Below are 11438 nucleotides of genomic sequence, written 5' to 3'. Positions count from 1 at the left end.
CAGAGCTGGAGCTCGACCTGAACGATTCCTGACAGTTTTAGCAGTGAGTGCAGGGCAGGTCTGCCCTCCTTCATACACCTTCTCCTCTCCTTCTCAGCAGCTTTTATAACAGAGCCTTCTGGCTCAGTTTTGAACATTGACAGCTTCATTCTCACCTGTTGTGTTTTACCGATGCAAATTCCCCACATTCCATAGAACAGGAGGATGACAACAGTGGTGGCAGCCTGCGCTCAGTCTCCGTGCCCTCTCAAAGCCAGGCAGGGCCCCTGTGTGAACCACCCCGCGGTGGCTCCCGTGCCGCCCTCCAGGAGCTGGTGCCGGCAGCTCTGCCCAGTCCCGCGCTGTGCTGTGTGTGCAGCCTCCCCGCGTTCCGCGGGAGCCGATGTGTGTGGGGCTGGCCCAGCCTGGCGGGGGCGGGGACGGCGGGAGAGCCCCGGGCCTCGCTGCCCGGCCCGGCCCCGCCGCTCCCGGCTCCTCCCGGCCCCGCCCCTCCCCGCCCCGCCGGGAACGCTCCGTTCGGGCGGCGGTTTCCGCCCGGCGCTCGCAGGGCCGGGCCGGAGGCGGAAGCGCGGGCGGCGGGGCCGGGCCGGGTAGCGCGGTGGCGGCGGCGCGGGCGGGCGGCGCGCCGGGCCCCATGGCCTCCTGCTCCAGCATCGACATCGAGGACGCCACGCAGCACCTGCGGGACATCCTCAAGCTGGACCGGCCGGGAGGTGAGGAGCGGGGAGCGGCGGGGCGCGAGAGGCCGCTGGGCCAGGCCGGGCGGGGCCTTGTTTCGGGCCGCGCCGCGGGAGCCCCTCGGCCGTTGCGCCGCCGCCCCGCCGGTTGTCAGCGGTCGCGCTCGGGGCCCGGCCGGGACCGCTTCGCCTCGGGGCGCCCGGCAGCGCCCTCCGAGCCGCCCGGGGCCAGGGGGTCCCGCTCGGCACTGCCCCGCTCCCCGCAGAGCCCGGAGCCGGCGGCGCGGTGCGGAGCGGCCGGTGAGGAGAGGAGAGGAGCCCCCGGTCTGGGGACCAGCCTTGAGGGACGGGGTTGGTGGCGCTGGGCAGAGCAGAGCAGGCCGGGCCCGGGGCTCGCTGCTGCGGCGTCTCGGGGCTCCATTCAGCTGGGAGGTGCTGTTGCTGGGAGCTGAACACCCCGACCTCCGTGCCACGAGTGTCCCCCCTTCCCGGGAGTCCTTGGAGTGTTTCCCAGGCGTCTCTCTGGGCTGCGTGGAAGGGGCTGGTAGGCTGCTCCGAGATCAGTGCCAGGTTCCCCCTTTACAGGAACTTTTCACTCTCCTTATTTGTACGTGAAATGGGATCACGGATATCTCTTCTGAAGTGGCTGTGATTCTTCTCCCTGTGCTTAGACTGTTATACCTCTCTGCTTAGAGTTCAGCGGGCTCCCTTCTGCCTGTAGGAGTATCAGCAGCGGGCTCAGGAGTCAGCTGGATAGTGTTCCCACTCTCCTGGAGCTTCAGCTCCCTCTCATCTCCCTTCTTGAACCTGCCGTGGTGTTTCAGTCAAATGTGGTGAGGTGACACTCTTTAGGAGGCTGAGACATGAATGCTTTGCAAAAATGTCTTAGCCTCTGGCTAGAGGACAGAATTATGCCCCTTTTGTGTTCCATTTAAGGGGGAGGCAGGACAGGAATAATATAACTTCAAAATGTCCTGAGATTCAGCAAGAATGTGCTACCTCCAAAGCAGCTGCCATGTGTGCTGCCTTTTGCTTGGCCAAAAGGAAGAGAGGTTGGGTGTGGGATGGTTGTAGAGGGCTGTAGAGGCCCATGAGGTGATGGACTAAACCTACAGGAAGGCAGCTTCATTAGCTCTACTACCCTTAGAGAATCTTCTCATTAATTGGAATAGTTTCTGTGGGTTCTGCAGTGCTAGCATGTTCCTGAATTCTAATTCTTACAAGAAAAATACATTTTTTGTTTGTAGTGCAGCACTGTACTTGGAAGACTGGAAGGAGAGCTCAGTGCAGGGATGGAGAACTCATTTCACAAGCAGTTTCTGAACTCATTTCATTTCAGTTTCTGAACTGAAAGGATATGTTGTGGTTGAGAAATGCTTGGAGTTGTTGCTCAAGGTGACTTGACTTTCTCCTGAAGCAGCTTCTCCTGCTGGTTGAAGTCAAGGAGTTATTGACAGAGTATGGCTTATTTCTTTCATTCTTCTTTGCTGTTCATTCTCTTTTTACCTTCCCTGTCAGCTCCAGTGCACAAGAAGGCATTTGAGAGGAAAAGGAGCAAGTGGGCAGGAAGTTCACAGAAGGAACCTGTGGTGGTTCTCAGCAGAAATCACTGCCTGTGTAACAGCAAATAAACTTGAAAAGACTGACATAATAAGGGGAAGAAGAAGAGTGCACATGTTAGCTGAAAGTCTCTGAAGCTCCTGTTAGGATTCCAGGGGGATGGAATAGGGGAGCCTTCAAGTTTTGCAGTACCAGGTGCAGGTAGCTGTGGGCAGTGTTGTATTCCTCTAGGTCCTGTCCAGGCAGGTAACAAGAAACACTCCTGCTCTGAAGAGTTTACAACTGTCACAATACTTTTGTAATTCTGCTGAGCTTGGTGATTGTGAAAATGTAATCCACTCCCCAGTCTGTCTCTCTTGACACAGTTTCTCCCTGTTTTGGCAAACTTCATCCAATGCTTCAGTAGCTGTTGCCAAAGCATGGACCTGCCTGCTGGGATGTGGGGACAGGCTGTCAGTGCCACTGTGCTGAGGAGGAGCATCCCTGCTGGTGGTGGGCAGGATCCTTCCATCCATGCAGAGCTCTCTGCTGCTAAGCGGGTGTTACGTGGGCTCACCCTGCTCGTGGTGTGTCAGGGCAGTGTTCAGTACAGGCTGGCATCTCCTGGTGCAGCTGATGGTGGGAGCAGGAAGAGTTCAGTCTCAGCTCTGACTGCTCCTGCTCTTTGAAAAGGTAATGAACACAAACACCCTTCTTTCCCTTTGAGACCTCGATCTACCAGTCTGGCTTAACCTTTTGGTTTAGTTCATGTTCTTACTAAATAGAGCCTCTTCCCTTCTTTTATGCCTCCAGGACTGTGCACAGACAGCATCTGTGTTTGTCTGGGTTTCACTAACACAGACTGAGCTGTGCCCCTTCCTGAGCTTAGGTGTGCTGCTGTTGTTGGGCCCATCAGCCTCTGGGGAGTGTTTCCTCCTTCCTTTTTCCCATGGAGCAAAAATCACTGTGCTGCTGTGTGTAAAAGAGCAGCAGTACTTACATGAGACTTTGCTGTGGCTGCAAAAGGGCAAAGCACATATCATCTTTCTCTGGGAGACTGGATGCTTTTTCTGTAGGGAATATTTTCCTGCCTTTGGTCACAAAGGATCAAGTGCTGTCAGTGGAAGTAGCTGCAACTGGACAAGCACCCACCATATGCTGTTGGAATAAGGGGCACATCTTAATCCTGTGACAGCAAGCACAGCACCAGTGGGAGGTGCTGGATCACATTCCCTTGCCTGAATTTCCTTGTGCTGTGTGAGTGCTGCTGCTTTTTCTACACTGAGGTGGGTGCCCAAATTGTCCCTGCATTGGGGTACCTTGTCACTGCACATTTCTGTGTCCATAATGAATCTTCATAAACAGGAGAGTTTGAAATGCCCTTCTGGCAAATGAATAATTGCAGTTGTGTTTTAGGCAGCAGCACTCACCCTGATGTATTGAAGCCTATTCAGTAGCAGAAAGGTTGTCTCACTTTGGGAGGATTTGCCTCTTGCCCACAGTTATGTTTAAGTTTGCTACATCTGCCAGTGATGGGGAGTTCTGGTCCTGGGAGCAGCCATTTTGCAAGAGCTCAGCAGCAGTTGTTACCTGGCAACAGTATACGAAATTTCGGGTTTCAAAACCAGTGAAAATTTCCAGCAGGATTCGCTGACACAGGCGGCTTTTCCTTGGTGTGCTGATGTGGGGGTGCAGGTGGGGGAGCATTGCTGTCCAGTGGGGGTTGTCAAATATTTGCCTTGCTAGTGAAGAAAGTCTCCTTCACCCCCTGTTATGTCTGTCTCCTCCTAAAGCCTTCAGAAGGCATGGAAGCCACCAAGCACCTGGTGCTAGGCCAGATGTGCAAAGTCAGGGCATACACACTCTTCAAAGCACAGCTGGGGCTCTGAACAAATGGCTGCTTTACACAAAATTTGAGTGCTATAAACTTCTCTGTGATTGTTCAACCAAGGGAAAAATATGGGAATCCCAAAGGCACAGCTGCTGAGTTTCCTAGGAAAATTACCTAAACACCTGGACTTCGAGGTCTCACAGTCAGAAGTCAGTTTTGGAAAGTTACAAATGTATTGTTTCCAGCCAGCCCCAAATGTTGCAGCTGATCCCTGCACTACTGCTCTTCAGAGGTCTCTCTGCAGGCCTGAGGGTTGGAAGTGACTTGTCAAGAACCTTTTGGTCTGGCACTTGATTCAGTAAACCTGAATTACCAGCTTAGTCTTTCTGATCTAAAGCTATTTGCTGCTTGAGCCGGGTTCAGTTCCTTGAAACATACGTTTTAGAGTTTCTCTGATTTGCTTGTGAAGGAAAAAGAGCTATTTCACTCAGATGTGTGAAGGTGAGTTTGTCATCACACGGGAGGTCTCTTACACATCCTTTTTGTAGAACACATCTCCCAATTAATTCAGCATATTCTACCTGACAGACCAATAGAGGCTGACAAAAAGCACCTAGGGGTGGTGTATCTCACACAGTGCTGTTTATTTTAAATGCATGTTGGGCACAGCTGGTGTTGCTTTTCCTCAGGTTCGGTGAACGAGAACCAGAGGCCGTCGAATTCGTACAACGGGGACCTGAATGGGCTGCTGGTGCCTGACCCCCTTGGGAGCGGAGATGGAGCTGCTCTGGCCAAGCCAGTGCATCGCAGCATCTCCCTAGGAGCCCTGCAGGAGAAACAAGTCATGTAAGTTTTGCCAAAGAAATGCTGAGAGTGAACAGAAAACAGCTCAAATTTGATTCTCCGGAGCGTGGATATGCATGCTGAGAGTCTGACAATGGGTTTTGTGTTCAGTTCAGGTGGCAGTTGTGAGCCAGTGCTCTTGGTTAGAGCTTTTGTAGCTTTTGTGAGGCTGATGCATGGAGTCTGCCATCCTTGCATCTCAGGAACTGAAGAATACCTGCAGAGTTGTTCTGAGAAGGGAAACAGGACTGTCCATGGTGAAAATTGCAGGTCAGAGTGAATGTAAATCATGAGGGCTCTGGTTGAAACTTGTGGTTCCCCTGTAGATGTCCAGCAGGACTCCTTCAGGGACCCAACACCTGAGGTGTTACAGAGCTCATGGAAGTAGCTTCTGCTTGGCTTCTCTGCTCATGGTTTTGAAAGAGGATGCCATGAGAACCACAAGCAGTGTGCACTGTTTTGTTGATGATGTTCAGCTGGTTGGTTTTGGTTTCTTCACACTTTCCAATGCTGGGGATGTGAATCAAATGTAGGTCTGTGCTCCAGTGAAATGAACTGAAGGTTTTTAGGCTGAACAAAGCAGGTGTTTGACTCTCTCAAACCTGTGACACACAGGGACGGGAGACTCAGCTGAGAGGAGTTTTGTCTTCACTTGTTCAGCTCAAGCTCTTAGATGCACAGATCCTGCTGTGTTGCTATTAAAATTATGAATTTAACATAAATTGTTAAATAGTCTGTTCCTGTGAGGCCTGTCTGATTTTTTCTCCCTTTGTTTTTTTTTAAAGCTGCCTTTCTGGCGATGACAGCTCCACATGCTTAGTGATATCAGCAAAAGACGTGGAGGTAGTGGCCAGCAGTGATTCCAGCATCACCAGTAAGGCCAGAGGGAGTAACAAGGTAAGGAGCAAGAGAAAGCATGGTCTGTCTCTTTTTTAGTCACATCAGCTCATGCTTGAATATTTTTAAACAGAAATAAATATCTGCTTTCTTGTGTCATAGGAGTTTGTAATGAGGTAGAAGTTTGTCACAGACTTTTGACAAGGAGAAAAAAGTTGGAGCAGTATCTTGTAATTGATTGTTTCTGTTATTCCAGAGTCTGGCCAAGTTATCTTCTCAATTTCAGAAGTTCATGATCTAAGCTGTAGGTTCCTGAGAAAGTGTCCTTTCTCCACAAACATGATTTTTCTGCTGGTTGTTTCCTCCCTGCACCCTGAAGGGAAGGTTTCCCTGGCTGTTTTGCTGGCGTCAGTCCTGCTGAGAGCTCTGGCCAGCAGGTCAGAGCTGCAAGAACCAATATGCTGAAATTAGAGCTGGTGCTGAGCAGAGAACTAAGCCATGCTCAGAACAAATGCTGATGATTAGGAGAGAGACATCTGGTCTTGATCCACTCAGCCCTTTTCCACTTTGTTCCTTAATTTTCCATTTTGTGTTTTTCCATTTTCTGTTGCAGTTTGTTCCTTAGTATGCAGCGAACTAAGGGACCACAAAGATGGAAAAGATAATTCCAGACTTGTCTCATGTTTTGTTTACTTTCTCCTGAACAGGTGAAAATACAGCCTGTTGCTAGATATGACTGGGAGCAGAAGTACTATTATGGCAATCTGATAGCTGTCTCAAACTCTTACCTGGCTTATGCCATTAGAGGTGAGTTACTTTCTTGTCTTGGATGTGATTTGTATTTTTTTGCTCTGTGTATCATTAAGAAAGGCAGAGTTTACATCAGAACAACATAACTGGCACTGATTGAAACATACCTTGCAATACTAGGATCAGAGTGCTGTTGTAGAGAGAATATAAGCAATGGTGGAGAGAAGAGTTTGTTATGTGGGAGAGTTAAAAATAAAAGAGAAGGATTCAGTGGGGATGTAGGAAAAGTTGAAGGACTACATTCATTTTACTGGAGAGCTGATGTTCATATTCCTCCTTTAATTAAATATTTCTGCAGCAAACAAACTGCTCTGTAGCAAGCACAGAAACAGCCCCATGGTAATTTGAGCAGATAAGTGTTTGTGATGGATTTGCTTGCATAAATTTAGACTTGAGTTTAAGGCTGAGTTTTGAGGATCCAAAGAGCAGATGCAGTGCCTTGTGCAATAGAGGGAGGAAAGCACAACAACACAGAGAAAGATTGTTTCACAGCATATGGGAAAGAAAGTGGCAGGATGAGAGGAAACAGTCTCAAGTTGTGCCAGGGAAGGTTTAAATTAGATATTAGGAATTTTTTTTTTTTCATGGAATGGATTCTAAAACCTTGGAACTGCCCTGCCCAGGGAAGTGGTGAAGTCACCATTCCTGGAAGTGTTCAAAAAACATGTAGATATGGCACTTGAGGACATGGTTTAGTGGTGAACATGAGAGTTGTGCTGGTTGGACCTGATGATATTAAAGGTGTTTTCCAACCTTAAGAGTTCTATGAAATGAAGACTTAGTTATCTACAGTGTCTCTTTCTGCTCTCATAGATGCACAGAGTGTCTATGTCTCTTTGTTCTTAGTTCTCACACCAGTTTATCTGGTCTTTTATGAAACCTGCTACTCTGTTCTTGTGTTTTTTCCTGGCTGAGGTTATTTTAGAGTAGCTTAAGGATGTCTCACCCTTCTAAAAGTACTTTAAAAGCTTGGGTGTAGTAACACTGGGAAGCTGAGTGGTTTGCTAGGGCTGGTGTGGGCATCAGGAAGTGAAAGCACCATGATCTCTGTAAGACTGACTGCTTTGTAGGGATTGGTGTCTGTCTGAAAAGGGGAAGCTGGAAACTTTGCTTAGTGTGCTCATGTTCTGAAGCATCTTCTTTTCAGTCATGCAAGCCAAAAAGCAGGGCTTTTTGCAGGGTGAGTGTTCATGCCTTTTGGTTCCCCTTACAGAAATCTGCCTCTCAGTGACTCCTTTTCTCCATGAAAAATTAAACTGAAAATTTAATTGAATTTAATTAAAACTAACTGAAAATTAAATTGCAGACAAAATTAATTCACTGTCACTGGAGGTCAGCCTTGGAAGCGTGGCAAGCTCAGGATGAAGGTTTAGGCCTGGCATTTAATTGCAGCATTTAATGAGGATAATCCTGGGAATTATGAGAAGTTTATGAGAGTTATGGGGAGTTTATGAGAAACCAGAGACATGAATGGTGACTTCTTCCTCTGTGTGTCTCACAGCTGCCAGCAATGGCTCTGCCATGGTGCGGGTGTTGAGTGTCAGCACTGCTGAGCGGACCTTGCTGAAGGGATTCACGGGAGGTGTGGCAGACCTGGCCTTTGCTCACCTCAACTCCAACCAGCTGGCCTGCCTGGATGAGGCTGGCAACCTTTTTGTCTGGCGCCTGGCCATGGATAAAGAAAAAATCCAGTATCTTGTCCAAATACACCTCCTGTCAGCCTCTGTGTAATGATTAGATGTGAATGCAACCCCAACATTACCCTTTGATTTTGTAGCCTTTGCAGAATAGCAGCTTGCAGGGGAAAGATTGATAGTTATGCCCCTTCCAGAGTATCAAATCTGGCAACTTTTACTTGCATTCATCACAATCATTACTTGATATTTCATTGCTTGAAATTCTAGGAGCACCTCAGTGCAAAGTAGACAGTGAGAAGTGTCAGTCTGTAGCACCTGGCCTTGGGTGTGGACAGTGTCACCTCAAGTGTGTGACAGAGGTTTGTCTTGTCTGATTCTACCTCTTTTCCTCAGTTACTTCTCTAGGGAAGAGGATGTAATACATCCCATCCACTCACTATCTTCCTTCCAAACCTGTCATCCTTTTAGTGGCCCTGAAATTTATTTTCAGTGTTCATTACCCTGAATATTTTCTGTTTAATTGCTAGGAGTGATTGCTCAGTGCTTCTGGGAAACATGTGAGTATGTCACCTCAGAGTGTAGCTTTTTAATTTTAATTGTGCACCATCATTTTAAAAGCAAGTGGAGCAAGGGTGGTGGTAGTTATTGAAGCCCTGATTTGTGGTGGTGCACTCGAGCACTCAGCTGGGGGCAGTGTGGTAGCTCTTCTGTCTTTCTCTGGTAGTGTTGCAATGCTAACAAATCATATAATCATTAGCTGCCTGATGGATTGCACATTCAGATGTGGCTGTGTGCTCCTGTTGTGCTCATCCTGTCACTGCAGCCTGCAAGAGAAAATTGTGAGAACCTATAAACTTTTGTAAGCTGGAGCTCTTCTGTCAGTGAAGAAACTCTAGCTTGGCTGCTTTCTCAGCAGAATCCCTTTACCTGCTTCCTTTTTCAATCAATGGCCCAAAAACCCTTAAGGTTGAACAGTATTAAAACAGCAGAGCAAGCCTGAACAGGTTATTGCTGGGCATTAGTAGCAGAGCCAGAACGTTGCATTTCTTAACCCTGGTGATCAGAGAGGAGATCTTGGTTAACATCAAGCGACCTGACAACACCCCCCTGAACACCTTCCGGAGAATCATCTGGTGCCCCTTCATCCCCGACGACAACGAGGAGAGCGGCGAGGAGGGCAGCCAGACCCTGGCATTGCTGCACGAGGACAGGGTAAGGAAACTCTGCTTTGGAAACATTGCCCTCATTTATCATTAGGAGAGAATTTAATGGAGGAAAGAGCTGAGTTTGCAATGAAGTTGTAAAGGCTCCTGTCTAGGCCGTGTTGGGGATCCTTCTGTAAGATGTTGGGTTCCTCTCTTCCCAGGAGAGATCATTCTCTGGGCCGTCCTCAGGAGGATGGAAAGGGAGCTTCTGCTCACCATCAAATGCCAAGGACCACTTGAAACAGAGACATCACTTGTCTGTTCAGGCTGAGCCAGTAGCCAAAGGAGGGGCTTGGTGGGCAGCAGCTCCAAATGCCAAGAGGAATTCCCTGTGTTATGTACAGTGCCAGGAAAGCACTGAATGGCCAAATTGTGTGGAAATGGGAAGGTGTATGTCACACACTTCCATTGGGCTGGTGTATCAGGCCATAAGATAAGGATCTAGGAAGTTCTCTGGATCAAACCAGTGGTTATAAAAATAAACCTGTGTGTCTGCATGTTTGTTTTCCAGGCAGAGGTGTGGGACTTGGACATCATCCGAACCAACAACAGCTCCTGGCCGGTGGAAGTGCCTGATATCAAAGAAGGCTTCATTGTGGTGAAAGGCCACAGCACGGTACAAATTTGGGTTCTTTGGGTTTTCTTTGGGTTATAGGGTCTCAGGAGCTGCAGTTCTTAGGACAGTTGGATGTAAAAAAAAACATTTGTGGGGTAATTATAATTGTAAAAGCCAGTAGAGCCCAAACCAAAATGAGCTCTATTTATAACATGAATAAGAGTAAGAGCAGTGGCAACAGAATCCCTTGTACTTGAATTTGCTGTCTGGAAAATGTGATGGTTTATTATTACAAAGAAAGAGAGTGCCTGTCAATTGTTCTGTGAAGGGTTAAAAGGCTTAACATTAGAAGCTACCAGTTTCTGTTAGAAATCACTCTGGCCTTCTCTACTATCAGATTGTTAGTCAAATTATTGCTTGAAGATAGAGCCTTTTCTTCTTGTAAAGTAAGAAAAGCTGTAAAATTACTTTTCTGTGTCTATTTTCTCCCCTTTGTGTAGTGCCTGAGCGAGGGAGCACTTTCTCCAGATGGAACTGTGTTGGCCACAGCAAGCCATGATGGTTTTGTAAAATTCTGGCAGATCTATATTGAGGGACAGGATGAGCCAAGGTAACTGGAGAATTGGGAAATGAAGGATCTTGGAACAGAGAGCAGCATTTTCTCTGGGAGAATTTCCTTGATACAGAATTATCTGTGATGGTCATTCTCAGGATTATAAGGATGCAGCATAAGTGTTTGTAATTTGTTGCTGAAAAATTGCACCACTGAATATCATAGGCTCAGAGTGCTGTGTCTGGAAACAGGAGTTCTGTGCTTTGCACAAGCTGTAGTCAAACTCTTTTGCACTGTCTGTGTAAATGCAGGAGGCTGCTCTGAGCTGTTCTTCTCAATGTTGACTTATTTTTGCATTGTATTTTTGTTAAGCCAACAGACTAAATGGCAACATGGAATTTTATTTATTTGTTGGTAACAATATTTGTCTGTGTGATCTCCTTATTTTATATAAGGAGAGCTACAAGTCAGTAGTGTTCATTTGTGGCTTCTGGACAAGGAGTTATGTGTTCAGCATTCTCCTCATTTACCACTCCCTTCACACTTGGATGTTTTCTCTGATTTATTCCCAGGTGTCTTCATGAGTGGAAACCCCATGATGGTAGACCTCTTTCCTGCCTGCTCTTTTGTGACAACCATAAAAAACAAGACCCAGAGTAAGTCCCCAATCCTGTCCTTGAAATATTAAAGTTCAGCATTGTTTTCTAACTCTGCCTTACCTTGAAAGTTCCTTGTAACTGAAACATACTTAAAAATTTTAGCTTTGTAGCAGGAACAAGTCCTGTCATCTTTGTAGTCAGTTTTCTAGTGATGGAGAAATAAATAAGACTCTGAAGCACAACCTAAAGTGACCTTAATCATAGTGCCAATTCCATGAAAGTAATGAGAATTCTAAATTGAAGAGCCCTCTCAGGTGTGTGGTATGGTCAGTCTTAAATGGCCTGTTAGAC

The 11438-nt window shown here is 47.5% G+C and overlaps 1 protein-coding gene across 1 annotated transcript in view; it reads left to right on the top strand.

The window, feature by feature from the left end:
* Positions 1-541: 541 nt before the first annotated feature.
* The window catches only part of EDC4 (enhancer of mRNA decapping 4), a 33445-nt gene continuing 22548 nt past the window's right edge, over positions 542-11438 (top strand). Inside the window, exons 1-9 of the mRNA XM_071440639.1 lie at positions 542-713; positions 4737-4893; positions 5676-5787; positions 6435-6534; positions 8039-8228; positions 9239-9386; positions 9891-9995; positions 10436-10545; positions 11061-11144. Coding sequence (XP_071296740.1) covers positions 635-713; positions 4737-4893; positions 5676-5787; positions 6435-6534; positions 8039-8228; positions 9239-9386; positions 9891-9995; positions 10436-10545; positions 11061-11144 — 1085 coding nt within the window. The 5' untranslated portion in view covers positions 542-634. The remainder of the gene's footprint in view (positions 714-4736; positions 4894-5675; positions 5788-6434; positions 6535-8038; positions 8229-9238; positions 9387-9890; positions 9996-10435; positions 10546-11060; positions 11145-11438) is intronic.

This window comes from Agelaius tricolor, unplaced genomic scaffold (assembly GCF_023055355.1).
Source record: "Agelaius tricolor isolate 1412-34295 unplaced genomic scaffold, bAgeTri1.0.p SCAF_15, whole genome shotgun sequence".
Classification (NCBI taxonomy): Eukaryota; Metazoa; Chordata; class Aves; order Passeriformes; family Icteridae; genus Agelaius; species Agelaius tricolor.
This window is presented reverse-complemented; position numbering and strand designations above follow the sequence as displayed.